This window comes from Pseudochaenichthys georgianus, chromosome 11 (genome assembly GCF_902827115.2).
Source record: "Pseudochaenichthys georgianus chromosome 11, fPseGeo1.2, whole genome shotgun sequence".
Lineage (NCBI taxonomy): Eukaryota > Metazoa > Chordata > Actinopteri > Perciformes > Channichthyidae > Pseudochaenichthys > Pseudochaenichthys georgianus.
The window spans coordinates 8,177,007-8,198,931 of record NC_047513.1 but is presented as its reverse complement, the minus strand read 5'-3'; the positions used below and the strand labels follow the sequence as shown (position 1 = coordinate 8,198,931).

The following is a 21,925-nucleotide window of genomic DNA, read 5'->3' as shown; positions in this document are numbered from 1 at the left end:
CTTATTTACTGCAATATTCCAAAATCCAATGAAGATATCGCAGTGCTTTTGGTCAGGGTAGCCTATGTGAAGCTAAATTCCGTGTCGGCCTACTAATATATGTTATCACTGCACCACTATATATCCCATGGCCTCATATTAACTACCGTTTCCTGTTTGTTTTCCAGGAGACAGTGGGAAGGTGACGACAGTCGTGGCCACACCAGGTCAGGGACCGGACCGCCCACAGGAAGTCTCTTACACTGACATCAAGGTGAGCAAGGACCAGTGTCATCAGAAGAAGAAGAAGAACGTTTTTATGGCCAAGTACAATGTTATAACTAGGGATGCACGATATTGGTTTTTTGATACCGATAACTTCCTGCTTCTCAAGACCGATACCGATAACAAAAAATGTTTTACGCCACTAATTATTTTAACGCGATTAATGCATGTGTATTTTTTTTTCCTTGGCCGCCCCGTAGTTTCAGAGCGCATCGAGTTTAAAATACCATCAACAAGCTGATGCTGACAGCCCCGCTCCTGCCGCCCGCTTGTGGCAGACCACACTTCCACGCTCACCGGCAGGCACCGACTGGCCATCTGGAGGACCGGGAGGGTGTGTGTCTGTGTGGCCCGAGCGAGCGAGAGAGAGACCTTACGTGCATTGTTGTTGTTAGCATCTGGTGCTAGCTAGCTGCGCTAACGGATATAAGGAGCTGTTTAAATGAAAACAGAGGAGCGACATTTCGCCACAACTGCGCCGAGCACTTGACTTTATGCAGGAAGCAGACAGCGGGACATTGTAGGAGAAGTCAGCACACTCGGCACGGATAGTGCGCAACATGATTGCAGCGTCCAGGCAGCTCCGGTTCGAGCATATGCCTTGAGTTGCACATAGCTCCAACACGCGCGCGCGCATACACACACACACACACACACACTTTGTATTGTATTATTGTCTTCGTACGCTTTTAACACACCATCGTAGCGATGGCGATGTTTCAGGTGACTGATCAGGTTCGAACTATTAGGGAGCGCTGGATTTGTGAAGAACTCCCCTCTTCCTAAACCACTATACCACAGTACTGGCAAAATGGGAGGAGCCGAGTGAAAAACAAGCGCCCCTCATCCCAATCCTCCCACACCGCAGTATTTTTTCCTTCTTTTTTACCCAAAAAATATATTGTATATTATCGGGGCTATTAATACTGTTATCGGGTTTATCGGGATGACGTCATAATTCCTAATATCGGGCCGATAATTATCGTGCATCCCTAGTTATAACATAATCTGCTGCTGTAACGAAGACCTTGATGACCTCATTACACAACGTGACTGCAATATATCTGGCTGAAGACGATAAGATTGTTGATCAATACCAGTGGCTCCATAATCACTTTACCACGTGCTGACATTTATGGCTTTCACTGCTGATGTTATCTTGTGTCTGACCTGAAAATGTGACATGGTGAACATGGCTCTTAGAACGTGCTCTTCTTAAGCCAATATCACAATTTTCTGGTGTCCTACTTTAAACTGGTTGCATCACTTTAGACATGGACAACTAACAAAAACTAAATGAAGTTTTTAATTCTGTTGTCAAAGCGGCACTGACAAAACACTCTTTAATTGTATACAAAGAAGTTAATAACAATAGCCTTATAAATCACATCACCTGGTGAGCGTTCATTGATTCCTTCAGTCCAGCATATGACTGTTCCCTCTTTTGTGAAAACATTGCAGGTGATTGGCAATGGGTCGTTTGGTGTGGTGTACCAAGCTCGCCTCATCGACAGCCAAGAGATGGTGGCCATTAAGAAAGTCCTGCAGGATAAGAGGTTCAAGGTAATATTCATCCACATGTTCTCGTTTAAAACACCTTCCTTTCATCTGTTTTTGGACAGACGTCTCCCATGTGTTTTAGTTGTATTAGTTTAAAAAAAAAAAAAAATAGAAGAAGAAGAAGAAGAAAAAATTTAAACCAAAAAAAGGTTACGTAAAAACAACCAATAAAGATTTATTTTTAAGATTTATAATCAACTATTAAAGCTGATTCACAAACAGAACACTTGTATTTTCCTGGGGACATTTTTTGTGAGAGTTGCTCCATTTTAGAATGAACACATTAAAATAATGTAAAAATATTTTTTTAAACATAAGAAGTTAATGTAAGACTGCAATTAAAGTAAAATGTACAATAATGATTAAACACAAATATGTTATATTAATTATTAAAGCTGATTTAAACGTGTTGGCAGTTGTTCTATGTATCTAAAATGTCTCCCATGCTCGGTCTGTTCTCTGGATTTCCCCCCTCACTAATGTGTTTTCTTGTCTTTGTAGAATCGGGAACTTCAGATCATGAGGAAGCTGGACCACTGCAACATTGTCAGACTACGTTTCTTCTTCTACTCCAGTGGAGAGAAGGTACAGCTCATGTTTTTTTGTTTTGTGCAAGAAAATCAAATAGCATGGTCATATTCAGGGACCAAGTGGGCGCACATGCAGGCAAGCATACTCAAAGTGCATTACAAACACACTTAACTAGACAGCATAAATGCGGCCTGCACAGTTGAGGCCTGTCAAAAACAAGAACAACAACTATAAATATATCGTTTTAAATATCGTTGCTATTCTAGTCGATGACAGAGTCCAAATCATGACCATAACAACACGAACACTGGCAAACTTAACAGCCAACAAAAATACATACAAATATGAAGGTGCATTTGTTTCACACAAGAGGGTGGATTTTTGAGCATATTTTCTATCTGCAATAAAGTGTACTTACAGAAATAAACAGCAGCTCTCTACCCCTCCTCGTCGTGAAAGACACACACAGAACAGTGGCCGCTACTTTTTTAACGTATTAATATAGGTGGTCATACAAATCCATTTTGGATCTCTTGCACAGGGCGTTCAGCGTCTGTTTTCAGTTATTGTATCTGTGTGGATGGCCACATTGTTTTTTTATATAGTTATCTTGGTTTGAATGACTTTTGGGGCTCCAAATAAATATTATATTAATATTTTTCAAGGCAAGATCATCCCCAGACAGACATGAACATATTCACTCACTCCTGTCTCACCGTGCCATAGTTTCACGAGAATAAAACAGATGATATATGCACACGTCCAGCTGGGAAGAGACCAAGGGGTAGACCTAGGACCAGGTGGAGGGATTATATCTCTTCGCTGGCCTGGAAGCGCTTTGAGTCAGAGCTGGTTGATGTCGTCAGGGAAAAGGAAGTTTGGGGCTCTCTGCTGGAACTGCTACCTCCGCGACCCGACCACGGAGAAGCGGGAGAAGATGGATGGATATAGGCACATTTCCTATAAGATGACTCGATGGGAAATAAAATAAATAACAGCAACCCTAAAATGAATGTTTGTGTTTATTGGATAGTTCCATATGAGGCACCCAATGCTTTGCACTATAAAATCACTGTCAACTTAAAACTATGAGCAGGGCTTCTTAAATCCAAAATGACCTCTCTGCCCTGTGCTGTACAGAAAGATGAAGTGTATCTCAACCTGGTGCTGGACTTCGTACCTGAGACGGTCTACAGGGTTGCCAGGCATTTTAACAAGGCCAAGAGCATCATTCCTATCATATATGTGAAGGTAATTATCTGCTTTTACTACAAAGACATTCTGTGTTGTCTAAGTAATGTGAAATGTTTGTGTAAGTCTAGGAATTTGTTGTTGGCGTGCAACTTTTGTATACTATTTTTAAACTCTTTTATGTAAAATCGGCAACAAATTGTTGTTTTTTGATCCCCATGTATTTAAAAAAATGTTTTATTATAACTGTTTTTCCTTATGTTGTGACCTCCGCAGGTGTACATGTACCAGTTGTTCCGCAGTCTGGCTTACATCCATTCCCAAGGCGTGTGTCACAGAGACATCAAGCCCCAAAATTTGCTTGTAGACCCAGAAACGGCTATCCTCAAGCTGTGTGACTTTGGCAGGTGAGATGTAAAATAGTTTGAACAGCAGCAAAAATAAAGATGTTTCTGTTTGTAGAAAAAAGTGAATGAAACTGATCTGTATCTATTGCCTAATGGGATTTCAGCCTGTGTGACATTGCCGATAACGTATGAATAGGTTAATTCACGTCTAGGACTTCAAACAGCCCAAGGGCATGATGGGATTGTATAAAAAGAGGCAGACCCACTTCTTAAAAAGGGTGCTCCGATAAGGATTCAAAGGGCTGATCACTGTAAGCATTATGGTCTGATACAGACCACAGGGTCAGCTTGTTGCCTTCTTTGTATCTCACAGCAATATTTATTTATTTATCTTCTTTGACTTGAACAAGTTTAACCATATCAAATTGTTAAGTTCAAACAAACTCTTGATTCCCTCCACAATAGATCACATTTTCAACACCTTGATTTCTTGTGTTTCCTTAGCGCCAAGCAACTGATCCGCGGTGAACCCAACGTGTCGTATATCTGCTCGAGGTATTATCGTGCACCTGAGCTCATCTTTGGTGCCACGGACTACACTGCAAACATCGACATCTGGTCAGCAGGCTGCGTGCTGGCTGAGCTGCTGCTCGGACAGCCCATATTCCCCGGGGACAGCGGGGTGGACCAGCTCGTAGAGATTATCAAGGTGAGTGTGTTTAAAAACATAAGAAGTTATGAAGTAATGTGGGATATATAATATAATAGAATATTTACATAAACATATAAAGTGACATTAAGGATATCCAAAATAGATCAAATAACATTATTTTAATAAACACGAGGTTAAAATAAAAATGTTCACATTGTACTACAATATATAACTTGTATATTTGAATATATACAGTAGTGTGTTTTGTATAGATATCTCTGTGCTGAATTGATGGTAGTGCCACTTGTAATTCCTGTTTGCAATGAGCGTCACGGAACGATATTACTCCAGATTGTGATGGCTTATTATTTTTGTTTTGAAGAATTGATATCATGAAAGACTGCGAGAATAATCACAGTGAATCACATCTAAACTCTGCTGATACTCGTCTGTTCATCTGTCCTCAGGTGCTAGGAACCCCAACTAGGGAACAAATCCGAGAGATGAATCCAAACTACACAGAGTTCAAGTTTCCTCAGATCAAAGCTCACCCATGGACCAAGGTAAGAACAACAGCTGAGGACAAACCAGCAGGAGAGTCCCTCAGTATTCACCGGGCCTCTTATGTCCGACATGTAGAATGAATCCTGTATGGAAATTGAGAAAGAAAATCGGTAAACGGAGCTATATTTTGGCATATATTCGGTGCTGTTATGGGTAGAGGAATTCTTCTCTTCTGTACACATGCAAAGGTCTTTATTCCAAAAGTGTGTGTCAGAACAAATGTTGAGAGTTCCTGTGGCCGTGTTGTTGCCCACTCAGTCTATTTAAATCTGCGAGTTGAAGGGCTTTAGTGCCCTCCTTCTGAAAGTCGATTAAACCTTTGACACCTCAAGAGTACAGCAGCAATGTAAAACCAAGAGAAGTGGCCCTTAAACATTTACTACAGAGCAGATAGCTTTCTACTTGAATACCTGCTTATTCTTTTTGTATATTCAGAACTCTTCTGTCGGGGCTTTTTAGTTTTTTCTTTCTGGGGTTCTACAATTTGCTCAATTTAAACTGAAAAATAATACTTAATAATAATTCCTTACATTTATTATAGCGCTTTTTCAATGACTCAAAGCGCTTTTACATATACACGCATTACACATATATCATACATGCAATGGTCAGATACTGTGGACAATACCCACAGGACTTGTTTATTTAATTTGAGGCTTGATGTTGTCTCTTGTGGAAATGATTTTGAACTCTTGTTGTTGTTCAGGTGTTTAAACCCCGCACCCCCCCCGAGGCCATCGCTCTGTGCTCCCGGCTGCTGGAGTACACGCCGGCCTCGCGGTTCTCCCCTCTAGAGGCCTGCTCTCACGCCTTCTTCGACGAGCTGCGCCTTCCCAACACACGACTGCCCAGCGGTCGAGACCTGCCCATGCTGTTCAACTTCAGCACCACAGGTACATTGTTACCCCTTTCCACTGAGATTGGTTCCGTTCTCTCTCTGTGCTGCGGCTAGTTTGGTTCGCAGCTGGTTCCACTTGCAAAACACTTCTGCTTCTCAAACAACCAGAGCCCTCAACGTTTTGCGGCCCTGTAGCCGCCTCTGTGATTGAATAGTAACACATTGAAATACACAGAAGAGGTCTTTGTTTTAATGTGTTGACTGTCAAAGTCCTCACCATCTGTTCAGAGAAACACAATCAGGTGGTGCCTGCTGCTTTGCTTTGGGCAACGCTGAACCTCAGTGGAGGTGAAATAAATACACTACCCTATTGTTGTGTGAAGCTCTCCTCCTGATATGACTCATCATTAAATATCAAACTCTCTTTATTCCCTGCAGAGCTGTCCATCCAGCCCCAGCTGAACTCGACCCTCATTCCTCCTCACGCTCGCTCCCATTCAGCTGCCTCCGCCCACGGTGAGAAACTATTCTGTTAATGTTTTTATAATTGAACTGAAATATCATTGTTATGTAGCGGATGAACAAAAAGTGTTAAGATTAGGTGGCAATTGAAAACTATTGCAAGAAAAATCAAGACGAGTGACAATGTATAATTCAATTGATTTAACACATTTAATGATATCGCCACAGTGTAATTTCCTCCTGCATGCACTTGAACCTCATATTGTTTAAACGGAGCTCCTGTGAAAAGCTCCACCCTCTGTAAAGCACATGAGAGAGAAAAGGAGAGGAGAGAAACTAGCCCAACTCTAAATGGCCGCAATCATATTGGAGACTATAACACTGTGCTGAAATTAAACGGTGCATAATTAGGTAAATAAACAATTTCGTTTTGTTCTTTGATTGGGTCTGGGGGCTTGGTCCGCCCCAGAGGCCGCCACTGTAGTCAGCGGCTCTGTAACTATATATGTCTTGATGTAACCAGATTGATGTTGTTTTTTAACACAAGATGGCAGTATTCCATATGAAATCAACAACACATGTCATGAACTGAATAGACATGAAATACTGGTCGCTTATTCAGAAATAAGAGATTTCTGAATGCACACATTGTGGGTTAAATACCTTATTGGTTTTAAAATAAGGAGACACTGATTATAATCGACCACTCTCTTCAACCAATGTGAACAAATACTTTTTCAAGATTCCAGATACCTTTACTGTCCTTTATTTCAACCATCAAATGGTTCTCCTATTTAAAGCCTTTCCTCTCATAAAAATGATATTAAAAAGTAGGGATGCTCCGATCACCAATTTCGGGGCCGATCGCCGGGTGGTGTTGTTGCAGGAAGTCCCGACGGAGAATACTTTTGCTGTAGTACATGGGTGCACATAACTAACTGGTACGCAGATTATGTGCGTAATCTGGAATGCGTACCGTCACTTGTGTCACAAAGCGCATTTGCGTACCGACGTACTTGTGAAGCTTTTCCAGAAGGCGGTTAGATCACCGGACGACAGAGTCGGTCTCCGTGTGCACAGACAGGCTGCTGTTAACGTCGGTCTGTACAACGGAACTGTGCCAAAACTACGCCAACCGGCTGCGGAGGGAGACAGCGCTAAAACAGCTGATCACAACGTTCACACTCTGTGGTCACGAAGTACTCCACTAGCCGCCGCCCCCCCCCTCTCTGTCGACTTTCCTGAAGTAGCCTACTCCCCCGTTGATAGAAATCAATACGTAATGAATTAAGACCCCACGGTTTGATGATTGATAGGTGTGTGGGTTGTCTTTCATTTTGACACGCAGAAAAATGTTATAATAAACATAGATACTGTATGTTAAATGGATATATCCGCCTTCTTTCATTTATCTTTCCATTCCCACAAGAATATACATAAAGAAATGGCATATTTTGGACATAGTTCGAATGGTGATTAATCATGATTAATTAATTTTTAAGATGTGATTAATCTGATTTAAAAAATGTAATCGTTTGACAGCCCTAATATATTTATATATATATATATATAAACTCCCCAAACAGGCGAAAACCTACCAGTTTCACCCACTGTCTCTGCCACCTCCCTCCATGCCTGGTTCCTCCAGTTTGTATCCCGTTAATAGTTCTGGTCGTAAAGAACCGGGTGATTTGCTACCGTAATTTCTCGTTTGGAATATGAGGAAATGAACTGCGGTCTGGTTCTCCCTGTGTGTGTGTGTGTTCGTCCCGCTTACCGGTCCGGCGGGGGCGGAGCTGCAGGATTTCTGCTTCTCACACACGTTGCATACCGCTATTTTACTGTCTTTTTCGGACACCTTAAAATAATGCCAGACCGGTGAAGCCATTTTGTCGAGCTTGTTTTGCCGCACACAGAGAAAAGTGTCATGTATTTTACGTCATGCGATCGGCATGTTTAGAGAGCACCGATCGATCGGTAGAGAGTGAGTATCGGCCGATCTCGATCGGTGACCGATCGATCGGAGCATCCCTATTAAAAAGAAACTTAAATAACACATTTATGTATCTTTTCAAACTATGTTTTTAGTTACATCTGTATTAAATTAGGCTTGGAGATACAAAAAAAAGTTGCTGTCGGATCCTTTGTCAACTGAACCGTGAATGTTCCACTGACTGTCTTTGTTTCCTCTTCTTCAGATGGTACTGGTTCAGATTCATCTCAACACAGCTCAGTACCAGGATCCCTGAACAGCATCTGAAGCAGCCTCCCACCTGCCTGCCAGCCTCACCCTTATCTCAGACACTCTCTCTCACACACACACACACACACACACACACACACACACACACACACACACACACACACACACACACACACACACACACACTCCTGCTTTCCTCCATGCTGCTTGCTCTCCTCTTAGATGATCTGTTTTTGTACAGTAAATGCATTGAACAAACAAACATTAGTTATTTAGCTGCCAGGGTCCAAACCACGGCAGGTGTTTGTTAAACAAACACACACACGCACACACACAAACAGTCATCTCGCTGCTGCTCGGGTGGTCTGTGAAGGTTCAATAGTGGGGGCTGGTCCTCTGTAATATAAACGTTTTTTTAAATTCACATTTTTTTCCCTTCTTAATATTTGTGTTTTTATTTATTTGGCAAATTGAAAGCATCATGTGGTCAGACAACAGTTGGGCTATATAAGGTTTTTTTGTTTTGTTATTCAGATTATTTTTGTATGCGCTTCAGTTTCCCTCCATCTGAACTGTACCCCGCCTGACCGAGATCAGAACTGGCCCCCACAGGTCATCAGGGTAAAGGATGTTTCATTCAACTCAGGGCAGGAGAGTGGATGCAGGGAATAATAAATCCCTTAATCCTCCAGCCACATTATTTTTACCAGCCCAGCCTGATGTTAGGTCTGAAGTCTTCTTGAATGAAGCGGCAGGTAGGGTAGGAGACCTCACCAGTAGCAGGTCGCAGTGTTTGCTTTGGAGGTGAATGTGTTCAGTGGCTGCATTACTCTGAACAGACTGGACTGGTGTCACCATGTTTCACATTGTTTGGTTAAAAATGATCTAATACCACTTCCTAATGTCTAACCGTTCCATTACTAAGTTTGTCCCTCTCTTAAACATGTAGTATGTTAATAATAAGTTTGTATGGATTCACTTTGCTTAAGCTGGCATTTAAAAAACATCACGCTCCAAGTGGGAGAAGCATATTCTACTTCCCTAAAAAATACTATTAGCCCAAAATCTGACTCAGATTTTTTCACACGGAACTTTTAGCAGCGTTTTTGATTGGTGGGCGCCATTAAAAAGATTCCAGTGTAAAATACTGAATAAAACAACCAGTACCTAATTAACAGTTAACGGTCGTTTTGACAAATGTTATCAGATTTTATTTTTCTCCCAGATTTCCAATCTACCGAAATTCTCCGAAGATTTAGTTCCCCTTCATATTCAGTTGTCTTTTAAAAGATCAATCGTACTTCCATTAGGGCAGATGTGTTATTATATTATTTTGGGATATAATTATATAAAACATCCAGATAAATATTCCTTAACCTGCCTCTGTTCATCAGCAATACATTAGTTTAGACCTGTTGTGAAGAAAGTGTGGATGTGCAGATTTAGAAAAGAAGCCTTTGGGATTGAGCAAACAAATCAAAAGGTCATCATAATGTGAGTAGTGGGACATTACTGGACACTGCTTGTTCCGTCTTGCCAAGTATTGGTTTTCAATTGAGGATTAGATGCAAACTGTCCTAAATAATTCAAATAAAAAACATAAATTGATATTGAAGCTTGTCTATTTAAGTAGATTCTGTATCGCAACATCAATGCTTCTTATAGAAATTGCTCCAGAATTTATTTGCTAAAGACGATAACCAAATGTACTGCTCTTAGAAAACCGAGTCCACCACTGGGGTCAGAAAGGTGTTCCACTCAAATCTGCTTTAACGTAATCATTTGAATGAAAGTAAATTAGAAAAAAAAACATTTCTACAAAACAAAGAAATGTAACTTTCATGTGGTCAAAATGTTTTTAATAAGTCAAACATTTTGAAATATGGCAACTGTTTTTAAAAAGTCTGATTTGTTTTACATTTAAACATTTTAAAGCTTTCGAAAATAATTAAATGTGGTAACTATAGTTACTTGTTGGCTCCCTGTTGACATGTTGACGTTAAAAAAAAAATAGGCTTGTTCTTAAATGTGTTTTAATTTCACAATATAATTCTTGACACTGTATAAGGTGTACTAAGCCTACTAAAGATCCCTTAAACTGTATCGTCAGATTTAAGAAAAATGCTCTCTAATCAAAAGGTCAATTTGAGGAAATTCCCATTGTAGCTTAAATAAAAAGACTTCTTGTCCTGATGGTAGTGTAGGAAACAAATGCCTATGTAGTCCAGGAGCTGGGTGAATGTTGATGACATGCAGCAGAGGAACTGAGTAGTACTGGGATGTGTTATTAAAACTCGACAGGGTGGGTACTTCATGTAAACTCATCCATTTGTTTTTGTGATGGAGTCGTTTCATTTCAGCCGAGGAGGGCATTATAATGTCGCAGCTACTTTTCTCCCATCACTGGAAATATGTGAACAGTTTCAAAACAAAAACACAGGAGAGTGGAAGGCTTAATGTGAATATAGTTAAACATGAATTGGAAGCAGGGGACTTCCTGTTTGGTGACTGTTTGTGTGCGCCTTGTGCTTTTATCTTTGTGAGGACCCATTAGGAGTGAGAAAAGCAGCGTATACAGGTTAAGGAGGATGTATTATCAGAGTCTCTCAGATATTGAAGTCCAGATGTGTGACCATTCTCCAACGTGCAGTCTGAACAGCCAGTGTTGTAGGGTTTAGAGCCGTCAACAGTACAGATCTTTAGTAAGCCGTGCAGACCACTTGTAGTATAGTATATTTGATACTATCCTTCCATGCCTCCACCTTCAAAACTGCAGCAATGTTTTGTTTTTGTAATGCTTTTGTTTGGATTCCACCACACTCACAATGATTTTGTATGAGGAGAGTGGAGAGCATACATCATTCTCTTCCCCTTCCTCCCGTTTCCTTTGCTGTAAAGAGCGGGAGCATCGTGTTTATCTCTGCGGGCGCGACACACTCAGAGCTGTCTGCGGCCATGACAAAGTGTAACCCCCCCGCAGAGGAATCAAACATGTCTGCTTCGTCTCTTCCTCCGATCTCGAAGCCATTCCCCCTCCCTCTCCTCCTCTTATCGCACGTGTAAATATCACTGATTTTTATTTTCCTCTTTTTACTTTTTATTACAGAGTTGTTTATATCTTCTCCCCGCCCCCCTCATCCTGTCGATGAAGCAGTCTTAGTTTGTGCATTTTTGTAAATAATTTGTTTTTCTTTCACAATTGAAAATGTAAATACAGCAAAGAAGAAAAACTCAGCCTACTCCTCATGTTTGTTGATGCTCTTTCTCTCTCTTTCTTAGTGGAAATTGTAACGTAGCTGCTAACGCGGTGACTCAGCTGTCCTCTGGGAGCACCTCGATGTGGAATGAACGTTTTAAGGGGTTTCTGTTCCAAAATGCTCTGTGTGTTCACTTAGGGGGGAACATATATTCACCTTAACATCACTTTGACCTCTTAAAAATCAAAAGCACTGAGGCGTGACATGTTGGCAGCATCTCTCTCCGAAACTACTTCTACTATTGATCCATACAGTCAGTATGATACATGCAATGATGATGTTCGTATTCCTCTCATATTGTTGTAAATCATGTTGTACCTGAAAAAGAAATGACCTGTGACAGGCTGCAGGTGGAGGGAGCTGTTCCATCATTGTTAGACGAATGCTAGTTCTAATTAAACTAATTCAAGATTTCCCACTTTGTTTTATTTTCATTTGGCCTTGGTCACCTTCGCCCCTTCTCCTTTTGTCTCTCCACAGTAAATAGACCACACCCAGTCACTGTAACCGTCACTCGTGAAAATGTGTTCAAGCTGACAAAAATCTTACATTTAGCTCTGATGATACTCTTAAGCTCTAAACGTCTTAAAACAGCAGCTATAGAAATGAAAAAGCCTCATTTTGGAACAGAACTGTGATTGTTGTGACGGATTACTGTGCAGTATTGAGAAAAAAGCTAACAGGATATAGATTAAGCTAACAGGTCACTGGCATTTTCATAAAAAGTGCTTTGTCATGCCTGACCTGATCGTTAAAGTGTTAGTTGGGCTAGAAAATGTACAGTTTGATGTCCAGCTTGTACTCAACTCGGGCATTTTGTATTACGTGCCATATGGCGTTCAGAACTTGATGAGCTACAGAGACATGTGTGGACCTATCAGTTGTCAATGGGCAGAAATGTTGACTGAATCTCAGACATTTAGCTTTTTGTTTGTTTTCAGATTCTCAGTTGTTTGTAAATGTCACATTCAGTTCATGGTTGTTACTCCAATGCCCTGGTGGTCTGATGTAGGGAGGGATGGAGAAAGAGAGAGAAAGAAACACAAACCGGTCCGTCTCTGTTCTGTGTATGTATGATATGGACTCATTTACTGTAATAAAGTGATGAAACTGTGTTTGGATTGTGTGCACTGTTTCTCTTTCAAGGTCAATTCTATAACCTATATAGGTTAGGAGTTGCATTTAAAACATATTATGCTCATTTTCAGGTTCATATTTGTATTTTGTGCCTCTCTGCTTTCAATTTCCCCCAGCAAGTGAAAGGTGGGGTAGGTCATTCACTTCAGAAACACTTGTTATATTCCATGGAATGCTCTTAACATCCCGATAGCAATGAATACATTTTTTTCGGCTGTTTACTTTCAAATTGTAGCGCACTCAAGCTGGTTTCTCCATTCTTACCTACCTATACCTTTAAGTTTGTTTGTTCTAAAGGAAAATACTGTTTTGAGCTCTGGGAATCTGCCTATACGTACCTAGACAGAGCTGCCCTTGAGCAAGGCACCATAACCCCACACTGCTGTGTATATGACAGCCGCCCACTGCTCCTAATACTAGGTTGGGTTAAATGCAGTCTATATTTCACTGTCAGTGGTGCTGTGTACAGGTGTGTCGGTTAGAAGTTCAGTTGATTCACTTTCCATGCCACCACAGAGAAAGAAATGTGTATACGAAGGGTTTATAAAAGAAAAATCAATTGAGTTAGGATGAATTGGGGAAAAACGTCTACAGATGAATCCAGAAAGATACAAATATTTGGTTCTTAGTTTCAAATGAGTTCAACCACTACTCCCATAGTAAAAAGAGTAATGATAATAATGATACAATAAATAATAGTACAGCAGTCACAGAAGACGTTATTCAGCTTCGATACTTTTCATACTTTAAATACATTTCCATGACTATACATTTACTACAGTAACATTTTCAATGAAGGACCTTTAACAATTGTTTTCAGTGAACTATAAGTACTTTTACTTTAGGTAAAGGACCTGAATACCTTCTATCTCTGCTGTTGGTTAGTAACAGGTTTCCTTCTTTGTCTGCTGTGTTTGTGAAACTGGTGTGTGAGAGACAGCAGCGTGTGTCACCTATAAACGCTCCTCGGTGAGTATTTCTGGGTAAGAGTCACAATGTTCCACTGATACATTGGTTCTGTAACAGATATTCATTCATCTTACAAGAGTAAATCAACTACCTAAAACATTTCTGAATTGACCGGTTATTATAAATTCAAACAGTATTTCCCTGTTGCTTTTTGTATAAAGGTGTCTTTATTTTTGCAGTTTTCCAGAAGTGGAAGATACTTGGCTGAGTGAGATTTTCCGATTTTATGCATCTCAACCTTGAAGATTTATATTACAATGTATGAATGTGTTCATATCTAAGATAAGATGTGGTACTTTATTGATCCCAATTTGGGAAATTGTTTTTGTTGCGGCAGCATAAAAGACAACGCATTTAACAATAAAAGAAAACTAGAAATAAACAAAAATAAAATAGAAAATGTACATGTTGAAATAGAAAGTATACATGTAGATATTATATATATATATATATATATACAAATACTCTAATCACCTGTTTTAACCTGAATGTTGTTTTTGTTTGATTTTCAGATTTTTACATTCACTCCATTTCAGTCCAATGTATAACATTTCCATTTCTCAATATAAACGATGATGAGGTTCTTTCTTCTTCTCTCTGCCACCTTTAGTTTGAGCGTAGCAGCAGGTAAGACTCGTCCAGAGAACAACATTTACTAAATGGAAATGTTACAGATTCTTAAACAAAATCTTTATTGATTTTACATATTTTACACATATAATAGATATACTGATAATGATTAAATGAGACGCTAACCCTCAAATGAATAAGTGATTAATGTGTAAAGTCTACAATGTCATCACTTTACACACTTGACCTGGAAATGAATGATGTTTTCAAATTCACGTTTTCATCAAGAAATATTGTAGCGTAAAGCTTAAGGAGGCATAACCACATGATCAAAAAGGTAAAAAACCACGGCTGAAGGTAACAGAAAAAATCTGACACAACAAACAAAGTAAATCAAGATGTTTGTCGGGAATCTGCCCCAGATTTGAATTGGAAACATCTTACTACTAAGCTGAAGTGGAAACCTTAACTGTATAAATCTTGTCCAAAATCCACAGACGTTGAAGACACAACATTTAAACTTTGATTCTAATCCAGTCAATCAAGAAATGATTTGCCAAAATATCATTATGTGAAGTGATTCAGAGCCCTAACTTAAGGACAAGTAGATAATATGGACTTAAAATATTCCATTACAAATAAAGAACCTGAATGAAAAATGTTGCTTAAGTAGAAGTAAAGACGTAAGTGTACTTAAAGTATGCAGATTGGCTCTTTTTGCAGTGTTTTATTATTATAGAATATTATATTATTCTGTTTTTGTCACAAAAAAATACATACAAGAGGTTTTTATTGTTGTAGTTTGTCAATGTGGAACATTTAAGAGACTTTGTAAAAATACTGGGTTTATTTGTAATATATGCTGTATTCAAATATAAGCAAATCATGTTTTTTATATGTTAAATGTAAACAGTGGTAATTAAATTAGTTAAAAGTATGATTTTTGCCCTTGAAATGTTGTGGCGTAAAAGTATAAAGTAGCATAAAACAGAAATACACTAAAGTAAAATTAAAAAAAAGTGACTTTATTATGGTACTTAGTTACATTACATCACTTGTGTTTTTTTTCTCTCCTCCTGATAGCAGAAGAGAGGGCTGCGTGGCCGTATGAAGGAAGCGGCCTGACTCTTTTGGAGATTGAGATGTTTGACAGGTCGCCCAATTGGGTCGGACACCAGAAACAATACTTTGCTTTGATACTTCGTCAACACGCAGATGAGCTGGATGGATGCTGAGGTAGCCTGACGTTACACTGTTCAGGTGTTGGTGTAACACGAGACTGGATTCCAAATCTATTTCCAAAGATGCTTTAAACCCCTTCTTTACGTCTCACTTTGCTTTCCTGGTTATTAAAAATATTGAAAATATTTGCATTATTCTCAGATTTGAAAAATAAAAATGTAAAAGCTACAGCCCTGATATCTTCATCTCTTTCTTTAAAATGCTTTCCTTTTTATTTATTGACTTAGTCTTTCCATACATGCACTTTGCTCAAGTTACAACATATATTGTTTACAGGCAATTTCTCTGATCTGTGGGAATGTGAACATTGAGCTGAAGTGTCCCTTCCTCTCTGGCACTGGACCAGTTCAAATGGTAAGTTTTTTGGAAAAAGATCTCTAATGATTTGCTTTATTTTTGATGGAGGGTGCAGTATCTCCTCACACAGTAAAACATTTTTAAATAACCCATCAACTATCTAACAGAAGGCACGTTTATTGTGAAAAGCTGTGAACAATAAGTAAATTAATTAAAAATACCGTTAAGTTATTTGATTGTCTTTTTTATTATGAAATATATAGTTCATCTTTCTTGGTTTCTTATGCAGAAAATGCAAGGGAATCCAACAACAAAAAAGTATATAGTGTTTTAAGCCTCACAGTGAAACCTCATAATTGCTGAGACGGATGAAATATGCTAAGATTTCAGAATATATACACTTTATTTCTGATTACAGATTTTTCATTACAGATTTTTGTGATACTTCACTTTGCACTATTATAATCACATATGTATATCAGCTGAAACTATTTATAAAAACACAACTTTATGTGGATGTCTCTGCCAGCTTACTAAAGGATAATTAGTTACTTCATATCAACTCCATTTGTCTGGAATGCAAAAGTGTGGTTTGATTCAAGACCTATCTTATAATATCTAGAAAGACTCTTAAACTTGTGACTTTTTTAAGTCAAATACTATCACTCTTTTATTTTACTTTACATCCTTAGACTTGACAAGAGTTGGTATCAGATAAAGCTGTATCTGCATACACGAAGGGACATTTTAAGAGTTTATCAGAACATATATTGTCCAAACTTTAAAGTGTAACATGTATTCAATATAATGTTGGCGCATTCATTTGTATTTGTTGTCGCCTGCCTATGGTAGTCAAATTTAAATATATTGAGTCTGAAAACCACTGTATTTGTTTCGGTTCCTCCCCCGGCCTGCTGAAGGCGCTGCCGTGTCGCAGTCAGGTTTTCACTCAATGTGGCCCTTAAAACCCTTCTTTAAAGTTTCCTCTGGCATTCATAAAAAAAGACCGACAAAAGAGCGAAGAGAGAGTCAAATCTCGAAGGTAAATCCGCCTCAAAAAACTCAATATGTATTCATTTATTCAACAGCCACACGTTATGTTGGCGATACCTAACAGCGAGTTGTATTCGAAACTGTTTTTATTAACCTTCCACATGGTATTGCTCTGTTGCTCAGAGGCTAACGTTGGCAGCTTAGCTAACAGTGTTAGCAAGGCGGTGCCGGTGAAAGGCCTGTTTGGACGATGCTAAGCTAACAAGCTAAACCGCTTGTTTTTAACAGCGTGCTAATTACTTGATAAAACAAGTTAACATACAAACATGTTATTTATTGAGTAGTTTGATATCTTAAGCGACATTTTAAATGTAGCATTGCCAACTTGGCATTTGGCGAACAAAATGGCCATACGCAAAAACCCAACTTCTAGTCATATTAAAACTTGTAATGTTGTTTATACTTTTTAAGAGGAAGTATCTGAGCTACAGTACACTTAAAAATACGGTTAAATATGCAGACAACCAATTTACCACCGTTTAAAATGATGGAATATCCCACCATATGGTAAAAAGAGTTCCTCTGAGTTGACAGTTTATTCGATTAACTTGGCCCAGTTTAATACAACATGCCTGCAACCATCAAATCAAAGCAAACTTCCTCACATACTGAAGGTTCAGATCAAAGAAAACCCATTACAGATAGTAAATAAATAATGGTTTCAAAATAGATTATAAGCTGCTACTTGAAGTCTATAAGCTTGCATTTCTGTGTTTTTTCTTTCTTTCTTAGCCATGCATCTGCAGTTTAAGAGAGTACACAAAGGCTTACCTCTAAAGAAGAAGTGTGATTCTGTTTTTTGGTTGTGTTAATGTAACATTCATCTATTAATGTTGATGAAACAATTTAATCTGCTGAACTATTTTAAGATGCTTTTGAATAGTTTCTACTGAACCCCAACACAAATTCAGCTTGGATATTCTGTTTTTCAAATGTGTGTAAAATAAGATTTGTCACCCCAAATATATATTTCATCCTGCATTTAAATAGGCTACACTATTGTCATTTTGTTAGCAAACAAAAGCTGTTCTCACAATCTGTGCCCTTCAAATAATCATTGGTCTCTTATTTCCGCATGTCAAAGTTGAACGCCATGGCTCGCGGGCAGCAAAAGCTACAGTCTCAGCAGAAGAACCTCAAGAAGGCAGCAGACAAGAAGAAAGGCCAGGCAGCTGACCAGAAGACCGCAGCAATGGCCGCCCTGGTCCATACCTGCCCCGTCTGCCGGGTGAGTGCCAGTCGATGACTCAGCTCGGATCTCGCTGAGGCTTGCTTTTTCTTCTGAACGTTTTTTTTAACTTCATCAGGTGTGTGTGTGTGTGTGTGTGTGTGTGTGTGTGTGTGTGTGTGTGTGTGTGTGTGTGTGTGTGTGTGTGTGTGTGTGTGTGTGTGTGTGTGTGTGTGTGTGTGTGTGTGTGTGTGTGTGTGTGTGTGTGTGTGTGTGTAGTGTGTGTGTGTGTGTGTGGTGTGTGTGTGTGTGTGTGTGTGTGTGGTGTGTGTGTGTGTGTGTGTGTGTGTGTGTGTGTGTGTGTGGTGTGTGTGTGTGTGTGTGTGTGTGTGTGTGTGTGTGTGTGTGTGTGTGTGTGTGTGTGTGTGTGTGTGTGTGTGTGTGTGTGTGTGTGTGTGTGTGTGTGTGTGTGTGTGTGTGTGTGTGTGTGTGTGTGTGTGTGTGTGTGTGCCAGAATATGGCAGTTTGTCATGACTCTCATAATCAGATTCTTGCCCTATAGCTCTTATGATGATATCTTGCTCTACCCACACAACATGCATGCCAGTGTGAATTACCTTTAGCGGTAATGACGAACTCTTAAAGCTTAAGTAACCCATACTTTATGTTTTTTATTTTTTCACTGATAGAAGATCTTTTAACTTGTCTAGATATTATTGTCTAGTTAGTTTTTAAATAGTCAATGTTTAATTATGAACACAGTTTAATTTACATTTTTATAAAGTTAGATATGTCCTGCAATTGCTGTGCTGTGCAGTTAACAGAATTGGATAATCACAATGATGTGATGTAAAATGTGATGGTTTTGTATTTAAGTGATAAGTACTATTTTTCTCTGCATCCCAGTTGGAAAACAGAAAAAACTAAGAAATGTTGTCTAGCAATTAAATCTGCTAAAATGTATATATTTTTTGTTAATCTGGTTTAACAAATTCTAAGTAATGTCACAGTAGAAACAGGATATTTGTAAGAATATGTAATAGGGATGCCAGAAACTGACCATGATCAAAATCGGACTGCCCTGGCGAATATTAATCGATTATTCGCCGCCCCGCGAAAAAAAGAAAAACATAAATAATAATAAAAAAATATATAAATAAAATTGAATTTTAAAAATAATTTTCGATTATGGAGACTGTAACGAATATTAGAAAAATCGAATAATCGCTGGCATCCCTAATATGTAATGTGTGTGTAACTATATATTTATTATGAAGATAATTTTTGTGTTTAATTTGCAACCACCGAAAAAATCTAACTAAAACCATGATTTTTTTATTTTATTTTTCAGACACAGATGCCTGACCCCAAGACCTTCAAGCAACACTTTGAGAGCAAACACCCCAAGTCCCCCATGCCCCCCGAGCTGGTGGATGTTCAGGCCTGAATGTCTGCTGACTGGATCTGAACCAGGTAAGACGGAGTAATAACGTTTTAGGAATCCTCTCAAAGTAAATGTTTTCATAGAATTAATTTGATCAAGATGAGATCAGAAATGGCTTATTAAATTCACCAAACCTACAAAATTCTGCTGTACCAAATATATTTAAGCACCATTTTGAATGTTAACAATCAACTCACATTTGATTAGGCTTGCAAACCAGTTAAGATCTAGAGCCAAGAAATTGTTATTTCAATGCATTATACATAAATATTGTATAGAAATCCATGTCGGGGACCTTTTACAGGTATGGCATATTAATTAGTGAGTTGGTGTCACCCCAGCATCGGACCAAAATTGGTTTGTATTCACGCACTGGCTCTAAATCAACCTTGGAACCTCAGTGGGAGAAATGTAATACAGGAGTTACCATACAAGGTCTTACCTCATAAAACAACTGCCTAAGCAAAAAGGTTTTCACTGCATTTCAAACGGGTTTCTCTCCTGCTTTAACACAGAGGGATCCCACACCGGCACTAACTAGATGGGCTAACAGCAACCTTACATTTTCTTAGGGTGGTAACTTCATAAAAGTTGACAAGACATTTAAACTTAATTCAACAATGTCAAAAAGAGGTTCAAATGCAACAAAAAAAAAAGAAATCTGGTGCAGCCTTCGTACAAAAAGCAGGAAACTTGACTATAAAGAATATAAAAAGATTAACAACTCACTTTTACATTTTTCCAACTATAACATAATACTAAAACAAACTGTTTGTTACAGATACCCAATGACCAAGGACAAACATTGAATCGCTGCAGGACCCTGAAGGATGTTGATGATGGACACTGGGACCCAACAGTATTCACGGACATCATTTGGGGATGGAGGGGGCTGGGGGCTTGATATGTGGATGTGCGGTGTACGTACATGTGTGTTTTGTAAGAGAAGACAATAAGAGCGGGCAGAAGTACACCAGCACCCACTTTTATATTTATTATGTAAAACTACCTTGCAGGTGGGGGAGGGGACCTGCAAAATGGCCTGCTATCACAGAATAAAAGTAATGTTGAATCAGTCATCTACGTGGACGTGGCTCTGCGGTTGAGTTTAAACCCTGTAACTTTCACATACACATGTTGCCCCCCCCCCCCATCAGTGCACACCATCCGAAAAGAAGGGTTTAATGACAGAAAGATATCTTAAAACGGCTCAAATCTGATTGTTTCATTTCTACTTTTATTTTTGTTAATTGTAAAATGTGGAATATGAGTCAGACTGTACAGCGCTGCCTCCTCTGAGCTCCACGGTGTCCACTCAGTAACACCAACTGTACCTCATGTTAAAACACACAGCAGATCTCACTGTTTGTTGTTTGTTTTTCTTCCACTTCAGCTTATGATAATGTCCTCCTCTTAGGGTATGTTTCCCAACATAATCTTGGCAATAACACCATATTTGTCCAACTTCAGTTAAACCAAGACAAGATTTGCTCTCTGCTCATTTATTTGTTCAGCCTTTGGCTGTTTGCTTGTTACATGTTGAACAAAATGTTAATTGACTCAAAGGATTAAAGAAAATAGAAATATATATGCTGACGGATTTTTTCTTTTTTGTTCATTATATATTCACTAACAGTCAAACACTTCACTCATTTGCTTTCACTGTCCTTTTTAAATTTGAACCCTTTTCAATAAATTGAACAATGTCATCAATCAGGGGGTCCGCGTGGTCTTAAAAAGTATTAAAAGTTGATCAATCAAGTTAGTGAAAATCAAGGCTATTAAAAAGTATGAAACGGCATTTTCCAAGGTTTTACATTTAGTAGCTTGTTTTCAATAAGTATATAAAGTGTCCAAAGAGGTTGTGTTCTACAGTCTGCCTGAATGTAATCATGGCGTAGGTGTGTAGTGAGATTCTGTGTCGTTTATTGATGGCATCCCGTTGGGTTAGACGTCATCTGAACAGGACTTCTCGCGCTCACTGCTTGATAGCGCGCGGAGGTCCGTTTACGCCAGTTGTTAAACATCGTTATGGGGAAATGCAAGTCTGCGTCCAAATGGTTGGAAGATAAGGAGGAAGGACAATCCATACTGTATAAAGTCAATGTGAGGTAAAGTGTGTCGCCAATGTGACCGGTTAAAAGTCCAAGTGGCGATGAGGTCTTAAAATGTGTGG

At 39.0% G+C, this 21,925-nt stretch overlaps 2 protein-coding genes across 2 annotated transcripts in view; both read left to right on the top strand.

The window, feature by feature from the left end:
- LOC117454951 (glycogen synthase kinase-3 beta-like) overlaps positions 1-12,984 on the top strand; it is a 32,117-nt gene extending 19,133 nt beyond the window's left edge. The window contains exons 2-11 of the mRNA XM_034094247.1: positions 168-253; positions 1,726-1,827; positions 2,326-2,409; positions 3,496-3,606; positions 3,823-3,953; positions 4,398-4,602; positions 5,013-5,108; positions 5,816-6,002; positions 6,386-6,463; positions 8,608-12,984. Of these exons, the coding sequence (XP_033950138.1) occupies positions 168-253; positions 1,726-1,827; positions 2,326-2,409; positions 3,496-3,606; positions 3,823-3,953; positions 4,398-4,602; positions 5,013-5,108; positions 5,816-6,002; positions 6,386-6,463; positions 8,608-8,669 (1,142 nt within the window). The 3' untranslated portion in view covers positions 8,670-12,984. The remainder of the gene's footprint in view (positions 1-167; positions 254-1,725; positions 1,828-2,325; positions 2,410-3,495; positions 3,607-3,822; positions 3,954-4,397; positions 4,603-5,012; positions 5,109-5,815; positions 6,003-6,385; positions 6,464-8,607) is intronic.
- A 4,037-nt stretch (positions 12,985-17,021) lies between these two features.
- LOC117455595 (zinc finger protein 706) lies at positions 17,022-21,337 on the top strand. The gene is made up of 4 exons (XM_034095156.2): positions 17,022-17,126; positions 18,222-18,365; positions 19,657-19,778; positions 20,531-21,337. Exons 1-3 carry the CDS (start codon positions 17,037-17,039, stop codon positions 19,750-19,752), a joined length of 330 nt encoding a protein of 109 aa, XP_033951047.1. The 5' UTR covers positions 17,022-17,036; the 3' UTR covers positions 19,753-19,778; positions 20,531-21,337.
- The last annotated feature ends 588 nt before the right edge of the window (positions 21,338-21,925 follow it).

Coding starts and splice junctions, on each gene's coding strand:
- LOC117455595 (XM_034095156.2), top strand. CDS start 17,037: ATGTGGCCCTTAAAACCCTTCTTTAAAGTTTCCTCTGGCATTCATAAA. Junction 17,127..18,221: donor GAGAGAGTCAAATCTCGAAG/GTAAATCCGCCT, acceptor CGCATGTCAAAG/TTGAACGCCATGGCTCGCGG. Junction 18,366..19,656: donor ATACCTGCCCCGTCTGCCGG/GTGAGTGCCAGT, acceptor TTTATTTTTCAG/ACACAGATGCCTGACCCCAA.